The following is an 18,360-nucleotide window of genomic DNA, read 5'->3' on the forward strand; positions in this document are numbered from 1 at the left end:
CCTACACACACTGTGTAGATAAGTAAATCAGTAAGGGAAATAGGATAAAGGTAAGTATGGGAGTTAAGGGAGAATGGAGAAGTGGCATTTATTTCAGTTCAGTGTATCAGGGAAGACTTCCTGGAGGAGGCCACACTTGAGCTGAATTTGGCCAAGCGAAGAGGAGCAAGGCCATTGCATGTAGACATGTAGGAAGAAAAATAGCAGTGTGCACCCAAAACTACAAACGTTTTGGGTGAGTTCCATTCCTCGGAACCCTTCTACCCCAAGCTGTACCCCATCAACCCTCCAGAGTCCCAGGGAACATGAACACAGAACAGAGAGAAGGCATGGATGCCAAGAAGCCAACACTTTATTTTGTACAGACCAGGCACACTGGGAGCCCCCACGTCTTGCGGGATATGCCTTGGCTGGGCCCCTCTTGCCTTTCGAGAGTGGCCACACTGGCTGGCTCTGGACTGCGGGCCCCTGGGGAGGCCTGGCCGCTCTCTCTCTCCAGACAGCTGGGGAGTCAGGAATCTTCGAGGGCAGTGCATCTCAGGAGGCTGGAAACAAACACAGATCAGATCCGATGAACGGGACCCAGGAAGCGCACACTTTGATGGGGAGGGCAAAAGAGGGTGGGAGCCCTGGACGCCCATACTCCCAGGTGGCATTGCTGCAGTGACACCAAGGAAAGGAATGAAGGCATGTGGGTGGCAGAAGGGACACAAGTGGAGGGAAATTGGGGAGAGGGTTCCTGAAGGGCCAAAATGTCCAGGTGCAGGTCAACCTGAGGTTTATTGCCACCACGGGGTGCCAGGCTCTGCGCCAGGGATCTCTCGAATTCGCATCAAACCCCCAGTGTTACTTTGGGTGGCTGGGACTATCACCCCCATTCTCCAGCCGAGAACACAGCTGCTCAGCAAGGTTGCATCGCTTGCCCAAGATCTCACGGCCAGTTACAGGCAAGAACTGGGCTTTGGGGATTGTGTGGTTCCAAATCCCGGGATGCATTTGCATCACGGGGAACGGGACGGTAATGTCTCCTTCAAGACTCCAGCATGGACGTCCAGGGTGGACAGAATTTTAAGGCAGGTGCTTTGTTATCATGGTGAGCCTAGCTGGGAGGAGGAGGGGAGGCTTGTGTTTAAAAAAAGTGGCAGAGACAAGATGTTCTGTGATGACTGCTGCTAAGGACCATTCCCCTTATGGACGTATGCCCTTTGCTTGGCCTTTGAAACTGCTTTCTGTGTCCCCGAGAGCATAATAATGTAAATGAACGTCAGATCTCTCCTCGGTAATTGAGAGCAGAGAGAAGGCCATGTTAAGTCAAATTAATTAGCTACGATACAGTCCGAGCCCATCTCCAGCGAAGGGACAATGGCTTTTTGATGGGCTGGGGTGCCTCTCAAAGGAGCAGGTCTCTAGAAGTGGAGGATGTGCGGCTGGTTTGGGTCCAGGAGGCTCTTGGAAGGAGGGCTGGGGGCTGACACGAGGTGTGGATGGAGCACCTGCGTGGGACAGCTCCGCCACCTGAGCCTGGAGCTGCTGTGAGAGCTGAGATTGAGTCTTGGGGGGATTTCTGAAGGTCGTGGGCTCTCATTGGGCTGTGGGCTTGCCTTGTGTCTGCACCTGATGTCCAGCCACCCCTAGGGGGCTTTGCCTTTCAGACGGGAGCCATGGAGTGGAAGGCTCAGGCTCTAAGGCTGGAAACACGCCCTATGAGGGGTTGTCAGGGGCCAGCCCTGCCTCATGGCAGAGAGCAAAGAACTGGGAGTCAGGGTGGCTGGGCTGGCGGCAGACTCACGGGGTGACCCCAAACTTGAGGTCTCCCTCATTTTTGCCACAGTGAGGTCAGAGTCCATGAGTTCCAACTCCCCTTTAGATTCCGGGTTCTCAGGTCTAGCTCCGTTTGGGAGGTCCGTGGAGGCAACCTCTTTAAAGACCCTCAATGTGCCTCTGAGTTTACTCCTGAAGAAGCCTGGAAAACGTCCCTCAGGAAAAGTGTGACAGATACCACTGGGGATTCTTCAGTTTCAAATCCCAGTTCTGCCTGGGTGATCTGATGTGAGTGACTTAGCCTCTCTGAGTCTCAGTTTGCCAATCTGTAAAATGGGAATAAGTCATACCACTCACCTCTCCGGGTTATGGTGGGTGCGAAATGACCACCTGATACAGACACTCAATAAGCATCCGTCATTATTAGCAAAGCATTCCTCTTCCTACCTGTCTTCCAGAGAAGGGCCAGGACTGGGATGGGGGGGAGGAGGGCAGGCAGAGAGAAACACCGCTTCTCCCCATGGCTGCTCTGTGACCTTTGCACCTGTCCCCTCCCCCACCTTGGGCCTCAGTTTCTCTCTCTCTCTATTTAATGCAAGAGCCGGACTCCACCATCCTCAAGGCCTCTTTTTACCCTCCTGACCCTACCACACGGATCTCCCGACACTGCGTGGACAGGATGCCATGCCAGCTCCTGCATTCTGCCAAGAATACCAGACAGGGGTCAGGAAACTTGTGAAGTCCAGCATCTTCTTCAGCATCATCCCACAGGACCCTCTTGCTTTCCGAGGGGTCTGCATTTTGAAGTGTAAAGAAGTAGGTGGCGCCCAGTGGAGGGCATCTGATAAGCTTTGCATCCAGCAACACAATATTTCAGCAAAAACCTCTAGAAGCCCTTGTCTCTAGAGAAATCATCACAGCATTAAAGGCAGCAGCAACCGGTTCCCTCCAGGCTGCCGGGCCTGGCGAACGATCTTGCTTTCATTCCGCAAGAACGGTCCCAGGCTGTTGCTTTACCTGAGCGGCTGCTACTTCTGCAGGTATTTCTTCATTATGCTCTCAACATCCTCGTCTTTCCTCCCTGCCCCCGGCTCTCTGTTCTCGGGTGACGTGCGCTCCCCACCATCACCCTCCAGCCGCGGGATTCTCGGCCGGCTCTTGATGCTGTCGGCACTTTTGAAGGACACGATGGAGCTGGAGGAGGAGGACGAGTCAGAGAGGAGAGCGGGGTCCTCCTTGGACTCCGGGCTCTTCTTCAAAATGGTCTTGATCCCTGTGAGAAAGGTCCGGTCGGCCTCTTCCGTCTCAAAGTGGACGCTTGAATGCTGCGGCCTGTCTTGCCCATCTTTGGCTGCTCTGGCCAAGGACGTAGGAGTCTCGGGCTTCCGGATGGCCGGGAGAAAGTCATCGAAATCCACTTTGGTCTTGCGTTCATAGTTAAGGCTTGGGAGCTTCCAGCTGAACGGGTCACTGCCCAGAGGCTCCCCCATTAGGTGGGCAAACTGGCGGTTCTGGAAGACGAGCGGCTCCTTCCCAAGGTCTGGACAGCCCGCGTCGTCCAGGGAGGCCTCCAGACAGCGCCTCCGGGGGCGCAGCGTGGGCGACAAGAACGTGTCCCTGGGCATGGTTGGGGATCTCGCTTTTCTCCCCGAGCCTGGCCCTGACTCTAAGATGGACTCGCAGGAACTGAACCTGGTCTTCAGCTTCTCGGGTAGCAAGGCGGTGCCCTCAGCGCTCTCAGAAGAGATGCATTTCAGGCTGGTGGACCGCAGGAGACCAGCTGATGTCCCAGCGGTGGCCTGCGTCTCCAGGGGTGACTTTGCCCTGAGCCTCGGTGAGAGGTCTCCTTTGTCACTGCCCGCCCTGGCCCTCCTCAGTGTGGACGCCCCGGTGGTCTGGTAAATGGGCAGAGTGGGCCAGTCCTCCAAGCTCAGCGCCGAGCCCTGGCCTCTCTGCGCTCTCTTCCTCCGGAGCCCTTCCACAAACTCCGACAGGGCCGCCGAAGGACTCGGCAGCTTTTCCCTGGATGACGGGGACGAGTTTGTACTCCGAGAGGCCGGGGAAGAAGACGGAGCTCCTAATCTCTCCGTGGGCTTTCTCTGGGCGCCACACTCTTCGCCCTCCCCAAAATGGCAGTACTTTGGCCGGCGGAGGGAGAGGGGAGAAACGGACTTGTCCCCAGAGCTCTTGCTTGGCATGTCCCGGGCTCCGCTCAGTGCCGACGCCCCTTGGGTCTTCTCAGCATCCCCGACCTCCTCATTCATCCTGCGCCAAGAAGAAAAACGTAATCAGTGGAAATCGTGCAATTCATACAATTTGTGCAATTGGTGTGAGAGCCACTAAGCACTGGCATTAATACTATTTTTCTTTGGAACTGCCGTCCCTACCACACTCTCAAATGAACCGTATGATTTAATGCACGAATTCAAGCCATGTAAATGATTTCTTGTTGCTTTCTGAAATGCAATTTCTGTCTATAATTAAACCCAGCTAAGCACGTTTGGGTAGATTAAAATGGCAGAGAGGATGGCTGACTTAGATTATGAGGCATCATATCTGACATGATAGGACCTATCATCCCAGAACCTACTGTGAAATAGGTAATTTGCTTCTTGAAGACTCGAGGGGGACCCGTGGGAGGTTATTTATTTATTTAGGACCAAGCTCAGGGGGCAGCCTCACCAAGCGGGCCTTCTGAGAGTCAATCACCGAAATGTGGGCCTCCATGAGATGCTGGGGCTCACTCCTGATCGTTTCATAGGCTGCGGCAGGGGGGTGAAAAATGGTCCCTCAAAGGGAAAGATTTACATGAAATCAACTCGCAACCAAGCCTATACACAAGAGGACAGACGCCTTCTATTCTGGGACTACACCAGGTTTGGCCCTGACTCACAAGGACTTTTCAGCAGCCGAGCCAAACACACTTTCCCTCGGAAATGCAGGAGCGTCGCAGTGGGGCGAAATTATAGACTGTGAAATAAAAGGGTCGCTCAAAGGAGAGAGCCTGGAGTCCATCAACCTTTCCTTTGATAAATAAAATCTATTTGTCCTCCGTTGAAGACGAACGAGCTCCTTTCCGCCCACCAGCGCAGTTATAATTTATAAACGAGCAGAAGCGGTGCCGAATGCGGGGTTTGGGCGCGGCAGGCAAAGCCGGGGGCTCAGGCCTGGACCCGGCGGCGAGTGATGTACACGCGGGTTTCCGCTCATGTGGTCCACCCCCTGCCTGGTGCGCGAACTGTACCAACAGGGACAACTGTGGGATTCAGCGCTCTATCCAGGAAGTGTGGTTGGGATCCTGGGACAAGACTTTGGGGAGGGTTTCTTGCTCACCACCCTCTGAGCTCACCATTCCCAGCCCCAGATCACACAGGACGGTTTAGAAGGAAGAGAGCTGCCCATAAGGACCCAAAGGGCTTTTGAATCTGGGAAGAAAGTCACCTATGGCCCGTGGAGGAGATGCGCAGAGGCGAGAGGAGGGGACAGAGAGGGTGGAGCATCAGGGTCATTTTCAGGGACATGGGTAGGGACCTGGACACCGTCTGCCTGAGCCCCAGAGGCCAGACCTCCGACCATCCCATGAGCCTCTATTTTCTGGGACTGGCAGGAGCCTCCCCTGACCGGGGATCTGGGGGAGGTTGCCATGGCAACGATGCTCTGTTAAAGGGCTCCACGAATGGTGTGCTCCTCTGTCCCTCCTTATTCCCTAGGTCAGGAGAGGGTCAACGTCATGGTGTTGGGGTGGCGGGGAGACCCCGGGGTCGAGGTAGTGGTGTCGATAAGCTCCCTCCATCCGCCACTCCCCTCACCATCCTCAGTCCTCCTCTTGCCAAGTCAGGCTCCCTACTCCCTCACAGCCTCCTGCTCTCTCTGCCCTGGCCTCACGGGGCTCCTGGGACAGGACAGGCCCTTCCTGCCTCTGGGTTTTGCATTTGTGGTTCCCTTTTCTGAGCCCCCCCCCCACCTCCTCCCACACCCAGTCATCGCACTGACCTCACGGGGAAGTCACGGGACTGGGCAAAGTGCCCGACGCCCAGCTCCTCAAATAACGGGGGATGGTCATGATGAATAATTAATGGCTATTAGTCATTAATAGTTACCAATTAATGGTCATTATTATTACTACTAATAATCTCTGAATTTCCAGAGCCTAACCCGCCACTGGATTAAATAAAAGCCTCAGGTGAAATTGCAAGAGGGATGAACGGACGAATGAATGGGTAGGTGACCTTGCATCTCATCATTCCTGAGACCAGCTGGCCTCTATGGCTAAAACAAAAGCCATGCGATGTGCCTGGAGCAGCTGCCTCCTCTCCCATTTCTTGGCTGTCACCTTCCATCTCCGTCACGGCTGGACATGGGCTGGGAAAGGAGTCGGCACACTCCTGTACGATTACCTGAAGGGGTATTTGTCAACTTCATCACTTTGGAACCGCTCCCCTAATACACGGCAAGATGGCATTCACACTCCTGTATTTCTCTCTCTCTCTCTCTCTTTTTTTTTTAATAAACAGCTTGGAGCTGCCAGGGGCAGTGGGCTGCCACAGAGCTGACAGAAGTCATTTCCGTCTTGTCTTGGCCCTGAAAGGAGGCGAGCGTGATGAATGGGTCTCGAGTGCTCAGTCTTATCCATTGCCTGCCACGTGGGGATGGCGGCATCAAGGGCTCCTGTCACTGAATCTCCTGGGACTCTGCCATCCCGCTCACCCCAACTCCCACCTCCAGGGCTGGCTGTGGATGCCAAGACAGGGCACAGGGAAAGGGAAGGAAGAGAAGTGACAGGAGGAGGAGGAAGAGAAGGAGGGAGGGAGAGGAGAAGAAAGAGGAAGGAGGGAAAAAGGCAGAAGGAGACGAGGTGAGGGAAGCAGGTCTCCAGCCCGTGCCGTCAAGATCTCGCCAACTCTCACCTGTACCCTCTGAGTTGGCACCGTGCCCAGCACACAGGAGATGCTCAGTAACTACTGAATTGAATCAAGTCTACCCTGGAAACCGAGTCTACGAGGAAGAGGAAGCAGGCAGGATGAGAAAAGTGGAAGAGGGGCAAAGGGAAGTGGGCAGAGGAGGAAGCAGGCTAACAAGAGAGAAGTTGAAATGAGAACAGGTGGGAGAGATGGAGAGCAAGAGGAAAGAGACCTGCGGTGATGGAGTAGGGGCAGGAGGGAGAGTGAGGGGCAGAGGCCAGGAGGACAGTGGGGACGGTGAGATGGGGTGCAGGCTGGCAGCTGAGGATCCGCCCTCCTCATCTTCGACCCAAAGTTAGGACTGACTGGTGGACACGCAGAGCCATCGGCAGCCCAGGAGTGGGCATCTGGAGTCCCAGCCTATGAGTGCTGGTGTCCAGGCACAGAGGGAACAAGCAGTCTCGGCCCAAGCTGTCAGGATCCCCAGCTCTGCCAGACCAGGGGGAGATCTGACCGCCTTCCTCGGGGCCCCCCAGGAGCAGGGCCTTCCTCAAGGTGTGCACCCCCAAAGGTCCCAGCACAGCCACTCAGGACCCAGCCTGGCTAACACCAGATGGTGATCACTGAGCTCTGCCGAGGAGCCCGAGGGTCTGATCTCTTGGGGGTGGGGTGGGTGGGGTCTCCCCTTTCTGGAGGGGTCTGGTGCTTTTGGAGCATCAGCTGGTGGGCTGGAAACAGGAACAAGCCAAGCAGTGTAGACTTCCAGGGTGTGGGGGGGTGGAGAGGAGTGGGAGTGGGGGTAGAGTGAGGAGGAAAGAAAGGAGTTGTGGCTGAGCGCACCTTCCGGGTTTACCATTCAGAAATCCACCCACATCTCCATGAAATCTACTTCCCGTCTGCGTTGCCACTCCAAGGGAGGAGTTCATTGCATCCTTTCTGTGTGGAGGCCGCAGAATTCAGAGTGAATCTGAATTCAGAGGCCCTGTTGCAGGCTTCAGGACGAGGGTCCCAGGTCTGCTCTCTTAGGCAGGATGACCCTCTCCATTTCTGTCCTGGCTTTGCACATTTCAAACCCAGCTTGCTGTCTTCATCCAAGGACCTGGGGAGACTCATTTTTTTCAGCTGTCCTCACTGGACAGCTTGGCTCAGACGGAACTCCCCCCCATCAGCATCAGGTGACGGATGGATGGCGGATAATCAAGATGTCACTGTGCCTGCCTCCCAGAGCCTTGGCCATGGAGAGACAGATGATGGATAGGAGGCTCTCCGAGTCACTGGGAGACAGCTGTGGACAAATGCTAGGCAGGGGCACTGTGATTCTCTGAGGACAGACTCCAGAAACATCTTGGGAACTTCTGCTCACTGCCCCTTAGCCTATCTGAAAAGGAACAGCCTTCTAGCACAGCTGCCATTATAAGGAGCCAGCGGGCATCCCTGAGCATCCAGCCACAAAGGTACTGGCTGATCTCATAACTCAATGGTTGCCACAATAGCCACCCCTGGTTGAGCACCTACTGGGTGCCAGGGACAGTGCTGGGTGCCATGGATCCAAGGAAGAACAAGCTGATGGGCCTTCTGCCCTCATGGAGCTGATGCCATGTTCATTGATAATCTCCATGGCAACCCTGGGTAGGGACTATGACCTCCAGGCATGGGGAGGCGGGGTGGCCTCCACATCATACACAGGTAGAAGTGACAGAGGCAGGGTTCTGACCCCAGGTTAGCTGACCCCACAGCCAGTAGCACCGTTCTCTAGAAACTTCCCCTAAGCCCCGTGACATGATATAGGTTTCACAGCATTGCCTACATCACCTTGTCCAGATAACGTGTGTCACTTGGAGCCTAGTCTGCTTCTGCCGTTCACTAGCCGTGTGGCCTTGGAAGAGTCAACCTAACTTCTCTTGGCCTCAGTTTCCTCAGCTGCAAAATGGGGGAAACCAGGCCAACCTGGCAACGTAGCAGAGAGAAGAGCTCCAGGAGGCAGAGATTTTTGTCTCTTGTACTCGGGGTTCTACCCCAATGCCCGGAACAGTGTCCTAGCACATAGTAGGTGCTCAAGAAACATGTGTTGAATGAATGAGTGAATCTATAGTCCTCTGTAGATTCATGTACAACCCCATTGTAGGTCCCCAGTAAGTATGTGTTGGATGAATGAGTGAAGCTCCAGTGCCTGCCACACAGTAGGTATCGAATAAATGTTTATTAAGGGAATTGGTGACCAAGAGAATAGATATGAAAATGCTCTAAATATTGGTGGTTTCAATTTATGAAGGCTGATCAGGTAAACTAGGATCTTAACATTCAGAAATAGTGGAAGTTCTGCTCTTTCTAACCTGCAAGGCCAAGCAAACGGGCTTCAGAAGCAGACAGGCCCGGGTTCAAATCCTGGTCCCGCCCCTTCCGAGTCTGGTGTCTTGTGGAGCCTGGACTTGTTCAGCTGGGAGCGTGGCGACAATAATGCCCTATCCCATAGGGTTTGGGGAGGAATTAGAGATGACGTGTGTCATAGGGACAGTCAGGTCCCAGGAGCATCACGCAGTTAAACTTGCATATATTACCTATTCACTTCAAAGCATTGCTACTAATAAACATATGTTTAAAAATCTTAATGCTTGCTTGATTGTTTTTAACAGCCCCTTCCATCAGGGCTGGAGAAGGCCCCAAAATGAGGACAGATGTTCAAGAGTAAGCATTTCCTATGTATGATCCTGTCCTGGGCAGCATAGGAAAAGGATGCGGATATTGAAGGGGTCTGCTCAGCCTGAGAGACATGTGTCTCCAGCTTGCACCACACCCCTCCGCCCTGCCAGGCAGTCCCGTGAATGTGGCTCCATCTTTTTATCGCTAGTGCCTACCATGGGAGAAGATGCTCCGTGAATATCGGATGAAGAACAAAGAACACACCTATATATGCACATATATTGTACACACCATCTCATCAGGATGAGAATCGTCACCCCATCTTTCAGATGATGACCCTGAGGCTCACTGGTGAGAAGCCATTTGCTCAAGGTCACCCTGCTATGTGGCAGGGCCTGGATGTGGACCCTGGTTGACCAGATCTGAAGCTCGTGCTTCTTCCTTCCACATCACACGCTCTCCAGGTAGAAAGCTGGAAACATCAACCGGTTGAACTCCCATCTACTCGTATATATTTTTCAAAATCCACTGAAACATAATGATCCAAAAAATGGAGGTCCAAGTCAAAGAGATGCTGGACTCAATGGCATTACACATAATCACACAGCAAAACACAAAATTCCCAGGTCTGAGTCTGGGCCAACAGGAGCTACAGGAAACTCAATGCAATTTTAATGACACCATGAATCATTCCCAAAGGCGTGCTGTCACCCCCATTCTTCATCCACACCCTGAAATTAAAAAGGAAATTAAAAATGTATCGATGTTCTTTAGCACTGGCGAGGCCTGCGATGGGAAACCAGATGTCCTTTTAAGATGGCCTGAAGGTTTTGTGACTGAGTCCAACACACTAATTGATAGTCTGGAATAAAAGTTTACAGGGTGCCCCAAAACTGTGCATGATGTGGTAGGAAATGTGAAACATTTATTAAGCCCCTGTAGTGTGCAGGTGAATTCTGCATAACAATAGCTACTGTATATTGTGGCTTTAGGCTTCCCAGACATTACTCAAGTTTATCTTCACAGTAGATACTGCTGTAATCTTCCCGTTTCACGATGAGGCTCAGAAAGGATAAGCGTTTTGTCGTAGAAGATATGGGAGGACGTGGATTGGAAACAAAGAGTCCAATTCTGGGATCCATGCCTTCTAACCGCTCTGCTCTACTGCCCTTTGTTGTCCCATTTTACAGATGAGGACACGGAGGCTCAGAGAGGCAGATGCTTGCTGAGGAAGGAGCAGGGCTGAGGCCCCCCTCTGTCTGACTATATGCACTGTTAGGCTGAGCTCACACGGTAGAAGGGGACTTGTCTTCCCCTCCCGGAGAGCACACTGTAGGTGTGGAGACCGGATAGAACGACCCTGGGAAGACGGATCAGCAATGCAAGGAGTTCCAGGTAAACTATAAACCAAGCGCAGCAGAAGCTGGCACAGGAGAGAGTGGGTGCCGGAGCCCGCGTGCACAGCCTTTCTGCAGGGGGTGGGGCTGAGCCAGGCTTTCGGAAGAGGAGTAGGATTTGGGTGGTGGTATGGGGTTGAGGAAGACACTCCAAGTGGGAGAAGAAAATCCTTCTAACCAGTTATCAGCTTATTCAACAGTTTCTGCAAAACCCTTGACAAACAAGAGCTGACATCCAAATTTCACAGGCAAGGACATCAAGGCTTAGAGGGGCCACCCAGCTGGACGGGAAGACTCAGAGCAAGGAGGAAGCCATGGGGTGGAATAACCAAGGCAGCTTGCTCAATTGCAAGCAGGGGAGGTGAGGAAATGAGCAGCAGACAGTCCCCAAACCTGAGGGCGCGGAGACTTGAGTCAGGAAACAGACTCTATAAATATCCTATATTCCTTATCAGAGAATGTTTTTATGAGGCAAGATAACTCTTAAGCCTCGCTTGCTCTCCTCTCTGAACTGAAGTGGGTGCCGAACCCTCGACACTTTTTAAAACCAACCCAGTGCACTGCCCCCAGTGGACACCTGCCCACATATTTTTTATGGGAGAACAGAATCTGCTCGCCTCCCCCACACATTCTTACTGCCTTCCGGGTATGAGGACCAGCTGTTTTTGAACAGAGTTGCCCACCAGAGTGACCCCTGGAACTCAACCAAAAATTAATTTCAATGGGAGGGTGGAGGCAAGGAGACCATTACCAGTTTAGAAGAGTCTAAAGACTAATGGAAGATGTTAATAATAGGGGAACCCATGTGGGGAAGGCCAGGGGTAGATGGGCATTCTTTGTACTTTCCGTTCAAATTTTCTGTAATAAAATTTCTCTAAAAAATAAAATCTATTATTTTTCTTTTAAAGAGAAAGACTAAAGAAATAAAGCTATTGAATGCAATGAGTATGCTTAAGAGGATCTTCCTTTTAAAAAATACAGGGATCCAAGGCAATTTTAGGACAATTGGGATAATATGATGGTTGAGATCTTGGATGATATTATGGATTTGTTGATTTTCTTAGTGTGTAGTGGTACAATGGTTAGGAAATGTCCGTCTTAGAAAAAAGATGCAAAACTATTTAAGGAGAACTGTCCTAATGTTTTCAACTTCTTTTCACATTGTTGAGCAGGAAAAATGTGTTTAGATATTGACATAAGTAGAGAAGGAGGTAAAACATAGAAATGAAATGTACACGAAAAAACACTAGTCATGGTCCAATCAAAGTGGAGGCTCAAAGATTTGGTGGTGCCCAGATACCTTGGTTGTCAAAAAAATAAGAAGAAAGAAAGAAAGAGAGAGAGAGGGGAAGGGACACTTTACAGGTGATTCTGAGGAACCGTTGCTCTATATTTAAAAAAAGAAGAAAAACAACCATTTTTACCCACCCTTCAATGGTCAGCCCAGCTGTCGCCTCCTCCAGGAAGACTTCACCCACCTCCCAGCTTGGGTTAAGGGGTTCCTTTGCCTTCCACAGTCCCTGTGCTTCCCCATCACTCTGTACTATCATTACTTGTTTATAACTCCCAACAAGACCATTAGTTCTGAACTAGATAATAGTTTCCCTTTATGAATCCCCAGAAACTGGAAGAGTGGCTCAAGGAAAGTTCACAGAATGGAAAGAAGGAAGGAATGGAGGAGTAAAAGACAAGGGATTGTAGAAAGAATGAACAAAATGGCTCCACCTGCCTCATCTGGCTGGTTAACTGAGACCCTGTAGCCCTATGGATCAGTCAGCCAGAGCCACTACTCTTGGCTTAGAAACAATCAATTCAAAATCAGCTTCCAGTCACAATCTAGAGTGAATTGCTCATATGTCTAAACCCAAGCCAAGAGCCTGGTTTCATTTCTACAGAGTTTTATCAACTTCTGGAATATCAGAATCAAGAGGGAGCTGGGACCTCATCTGGTTGGAACCTCATTCTACACCTGGAAAAACAGAGAAGGGAAGACGACCTTCCCAGGTCACACTCTGATGAGATGAGGAAAGCACTGCCTCTAAAACTCCAGTCTTTCACCTTCTGTTACATTTTCCACAACGTTTTGACAGAATAAACTTGGTATGTAAAGTAATTAAGATCTACAATTGATTAGACATTCAACTTGGTGCAACCTATTTTAAATAAATTTTCAATGCCTTCCTTCACTTTCCATGCCTAGACATTGCCTGAGTTGAGCAGATGCAATGGCAATCACTGCATAAAATCTCAGGCTTATTCATAAAAGCACTTGGGTTCTCATGAAAATGCAGTTTTAAGCGAATGGATACTATCCATCCATCCATCCATCCCTCCCTCCTTACATCCATCCGAAATCATTTATTGAGTGCCATGATGCCAGATGTTGTTGATACAGAGATGAGTAACCCTTGCATTCAAGAAGCTTAGTCTAGAGGAGGAAATAGAGTCACCAAGCTATGACTGGAGGGAAATACGAGTGAACTTTCATGCCCTCTCAGGCAAGGAAACTAAGGACGACTGTTTACCTAGCAAAGGGAGAAGGAAAGCCTAGCTCAGCATTCAACCTCCAGACATGATCGACTAGCCTGTATCAGGCGAAACCCCAACTTAGAAAAACCAGAAGAGCTAAATTTAAATTTAAAGATATTGGAGAGCCACCAAAACAGCCAGGACTTGAAGGGCCAAATTCTGGAAAGAGGGAAGTACACTGAGGTGAACTCAGTATGGTGTGGAACTCTCCCCTGGAGTCATTTGCTGATCTTGAGGAAAACTCCTAGGTATATACCCAACAGAAATCTGTACGCTTATGCAACAAAAGCTGGGTATAAGATTGTTCAAGGTAATACTATTCATAACAGTGCTAAGCTGGAAACAACCTAAGCGTCTAGTAATAATAGAATGTATAAAACCATTATTTTATATTCATACAATGGACTATTATAGACCAGGGTTTCTCAGTAGTGGCATAATTGACATTTTGGACCAGATAATTCTCTCTGGCTTGTCCTGAGCACTGCAGGATGCTCAGAGGCATCCTGGGCTTCTATGTCCTAGATACCAATAGCACCTCTCTCCCTCTGTTATGACAACCAAAAATGTCCCCAGACCTTATCAACTGTCCTTTGGCAAGGAAGAGGATGCAAAAGTGTCCCCAGTTGAGAACCACTCTTATGGACCATAGAGCAAGGAAAACAAGAGAATTACTGCTGCATGCAACAATGTGGATGAATCTCATTAACATAATATGGGAAAAAAAAGAAGCCAGACACCAAAGAGTACTACTGGATGCTTCTATTTACATAGAGTTCAAAAACAGAGAGATCTAATTTATAGTGTTAGAAATCAAGATGGCGGCTACCTTTGAGGAAGGAAAAGGTCACGACTAGTTACGGTCTGGTTTTTGATTCAGGGTAGTAATTACCTAGGTATGACCAGCTTCTGAAAATTTCACCAAGGTGTACTTTCTGCTACGTATATTCAGTAACAAGTTTACTTAACAAAAATTTAGCTCAATTAGAGAACCACAGATTCTAAAAGAATCTTCTGAACCATCAAATGATGAATTCAAATGATTTTCTACAAACTTGCAGCTAACTCAGGCGAACCTCAAAATTTCCTGAAACATCTGCAGCTCTACCACCCAAGACCAACTTCCAGGTAAAAAACAGCTCTCCTTCGACAGAAACCTGTCCAAGAGTGATGCTGGCTGCAAGCTGAATCCTGGACAGAGCCAGACTTCTCCTGGTTTCACTTGTTTAGGCCTTGGGTTCAGGATTAATGTGCTTGCTTTGAATATTTCCACGCTTTCACTTTCAACATCTTTTCCACTAATCTCCCCAATACTGATAAAACTGAAAAGAACTCCTTTGTTCTAGGAAGACATAAGACCATGTTCATGAGAGGCCCGTTCATTAAGCATATTCCGGCTGGATTAAAATGATCCTGAGCTCTGCTTCTAGGAATAAAGAGACCAGTAAACAAATGCACAATTGAAAAAGATTAGAGGTGGGTGCTTAATCTACTTTGAGAACAAGCTGTTTTTAATGCTAAGTACCATCCATTCACATTTACATAATTAATGAACTAATTACAAACGAGTCTTATCTAATCATTTGAGCAGGCCCCACGTGACCTGTCCTTGCTTCACTTCTGCAGTGGAGTAATTGCATTTCCTTGAAAGGAATACAACTTTATTTTTTAAATACCCTATAATTTAGACCTTTATACTAATTCAAGCCAGCCTCATCCCAAATAAAAATCAACGGGGACGACAGGAGGGTGGTGGGGTCTAAATCTTTTCCTTTTAAACTAAGAGCCACAAGCCAAGAGTATGGGGCTGCAAATGTTTACAGAAAGCAAATTTTCCCCAGGAAAAGGAAAAGTTGTATTGCCATCTTTTAGCCAAACGGAAAGCAGTTGTGTTAAATGGGCACCAAAGCAAATGATACATACAACAGTAATTAGCGAAGATTACACAGTAATTAAAATCACGATGATTATGTGAGTGAGAATAATTTATACAATAATCTCCATGCTCACACTGCAATATGGTACAAGTCCAACAGCAACAGTGGAGAGCCATGTTTGGTAATAAATTCCAATCACAGCATCACTAATTGCGTGGTGATAGATCGGTCACGGAAATTTAGGGATAAATAAAGTCTCTGACCAGGAGACACACAATTTTATTTGGACTTCCCGAGGCTACCAAACGGGGATCTCAAACACTCTAATGTTTTCTCTCTCCCCCTTGCCCCCATCTCTCTCTCTTTCCTCTCCTCTCCACTCCCCTCCCCTCCACTGGGAGCTCTCTCTCTCTCTCTCTCTTCCTCCTTCTTCTACGTAATCTTGTCTGCTCCCATAATTCAACCTTCCTCTTGGTGGAGAACATTTGCTTTGCTTATTTTTTTTATCTACCCAGTATCATTCTCCTGCTTCAGGTAAGGTACCCTGTTGTCCTTTGGGAAAACCCTTTCTCCCTCAGTGTTCCTGTGGTTTGGGTGGGAATAACCCTATCTCCCAGAGCTAGGTGAGAACACAAATTTGAGCCTAAGGGAAAAGGCTCCTTCATCCTCCTTGTCCATTCTGACTAGTCCAGTGACAGACATGTGGCTCACTTTGGGCCAATGAAAGTCAAGCTCAAGATTTTTGTGGAACTGTTGAGAAGAGAGAAGCCCTCTTTACTCTTGGGCTCAGAGAGGTGTAGGCAAGAGCTTGGAGCTGTTGGCTGCCATCTTGCTGCCTGAGAAAGGAGCCAACACAGAGGAAAGCAGAGCAGAGTGGTTGATGAGGGGTCAAATCCCCATGATCATTTTTTAATCCCTTGATCCAGTAGTGCCTGAAGCTAGCTCTACCCTTGGTTTCCAAGCTGCACAAGATAATACATTTCCTTTTTGTACAAGCCAGGTTGAGTTGGGTTTTATGTCACTTATACCTCAAAGAATCCTAACTATTACATTAGGCAGAGAAGTTCTGGCATCTCATGGATCCAGACCTGGACAGTTCCACTTGGATGTCCCCAAACATATTAAGTTCAACATATTTAAACCCAAATTCACCAAAACTCCACTTTCATTGACAAGAGAGTCTCTGTTGTGCTCATGGTTTTCTGCTTCAAGTCTAGACACTTCCACAATCTCTGGCACGTGAGATTATAAGCCAGGCATAGTTTTCCCTCGTCCTGCCTTCAGCAACCCTGCGTCCCAGAGCAGCACCCACCCAGCCTGGCCTGGGATGAAGGGAGGAGAGCAGAAGAGATCTTTTGCTTATTAAATGCTAAGTTGGTGCCAGGCCTTCCACCAGCCACTCTGTAGCTGTTACTTTAATCCCGCAAAGGAAATATAACATGGAGGAGGGGCTGAGACCCAGAGACTCTAACTTGCTCATGGTCAGGCAGCTCGTAAGTTCACATTAGAAACCAGGTCTACCAGACTGCAAAGTCTGTCGTCTTTCCTTTACCTCCTGAGTGTGTCTTCAAGGCCCCTTGCAGATCCAGTTTCACCCTCTGTGCCCACCACCTGCCCCTGCCCTCAGTCTGCACTCTGAGGAACTGAGTCCAGATCTTCAGTTTTCTCCACTATGTTCCATCAATCCTGGTTCCATGTTGCTAAGAACCAGTCTGGCAAATCCACCCTTGGCTCTTGATATCAGCCTTATTCTTCTAATCATCTGGTGAGAGGCCATCTAACTTCCATTCACTGGTCATTTATTTGTTCAATCCATATTTATTGAGCACCTACTATGTGCCAGGCACTGTGCTAGATGCTGAGGTACAAGAAGGAAAAGATAAATTTTATGTCCTTAAAGGGCTCACAGCCTATTAAGGGAGATAGACACCTGAACAGGTGATCTCAACATAATATGGTAAGTGCTATGGAAGGGGGACATATGGGGTCTGTAGGACCACAGCAGAGGGGCGCCTGACCCAGCCAGGGAGTCAGGGCAGGCTCCTGGGGAAGGTGATCCATGGGCTGAGTCTTGAAGGGTGAGTAACAGTTTGGCAGGTGAAGAAATGTGGGAAAGGTGTCCAGGCAGAGGGCATATCATGGACAGAGGACGAGGAGTGGGAAACAGCACAGTGTATGAGGGAGAGCTCTAAACCATCTGGGACACAAAGTATGAAGAGGAGATGGAGGGAAATGAGACCAGAGAGGTAGACAAGAGCCAGGTCATGGCGGACACTATAAGCCAGCTGAGGTGCTTGAATTCCATCCTGCTCTATCCTGTAGGGCAGAGATCACCAAAGTTTTTCTGTAGAGGGCAGATGGCAAATATTTTTGGCTTTGGGACCATATGGTTTCTGTTGCAATTACTCAACTCTGCCATCACAGTACAAAGACAGTCACAAGCAACATGTAAAATTAAAAACAAAAACATGGGCATGGCTGTGTTCCAGTAAAACTTTATTTACAAAAACAGGTTGGGGGCCAGATTTGGGCTGTGGGCAGTTGAGTGTGCTGCCCCCTGCTGTAGGTGATGGGGAGTCACTGAAACCAGGTTTTCGTTCTAGAAGGATCATGGCTGAAGCGTAGTGGATGGACTGAAGGAGGGTGGTGTTGGAAGCTCTTTGCCAGAGTCTAAGAGCAAAATGATGGAAGCCTGAATTAAAGGTGGTGGCAGTGGGAATGGAGATAAGTAGAAAGAGCACCAAGGGTGTTTTCTTGAAAGGGGGCAGAACAAACAAGATTTAGGGACCAGTTGAATGAGGGGAGGAGAGGGAGGGATGATGGTCTTAGGTGAGTCAAGGGTTCCACCTTGGGAAGCTTTGTGGATGATAGAACCACCCAAGGATGGACAACACAGGTCGGTGGGGAGGGAGGGATTTCCTCTTGCATACGCTGAGTTAAGACACTGGGACACATCCAGTTGGCAATCGTCTCAGCGTAGGCAATTAGATATGATACATAAGTTTAAAGCCTGGGAGAACAGGAGAGCTGGAGGTCTAGATTTGGGGGTCATCGGCTTACAGCAGAGGAGTTAAAAATCACAGAAGGATTGCCTGGGATCAGGTGAAGAGAAAAACAGTCAGGTGAGGGCAGCCTCCTGAGAATCCCAGCATTCAGGGGCTGGAGGAGGGAGGAAGAGACCAGGAAAGAGAAGTCTGGGCAGCGCCAAGGAACAGAAACATCCACAAAGCCACGCAAACAGAGAATTCCAAGGAA

General features: G+C 49.5%; 1 protein-coding gene across 2 annotated transcripts in view; it reads right to left on the reverse strand.

The window, feature by feature from the left end:
* Positions 1-334: 334 nt before the first annotated feature.
* Positions 335-18,360, reverse strand: part of MYO18B (myosin XVIIIB) — a 250,529-nt gene continuing 232,503 nt past the window's right edge. Inside the window, exons 43-44 of one of the 2 annotated variants that reach the window (XR_011441307.1) lie at positions 2,410-4,026; positions 335-545 (exon numbers count right to left, since the gene is read on the reverse strand). Coding sequence is in view for 1 of the 2 variants with exons in the window: in XM_070275312.1 (XP_070131413.1) it covers positions 2,790-4,026 (1,237 nt within the window). In the remaining variant the exon portion in view is untranslated. The remainder of the gene's footprint in view (positions 546-2,409; positions 4,027-18,360) is intronic. The other variant, XM_070275312.1, reaches the window with a different exon arrangement.

Source organism: Equus caballus, chromosome 8 (assembly GCF_041296265.1).
Source record: "Equus caballus isolate H_3958 breed thoroughbred chromosome 8, TB-T2T, whole genome shotgun sequence".
NCBI lineage: Eukaryota > Metazoa > Chordata > Mammalia > Perissodactyla > Equidae > Equus > Equus caballus.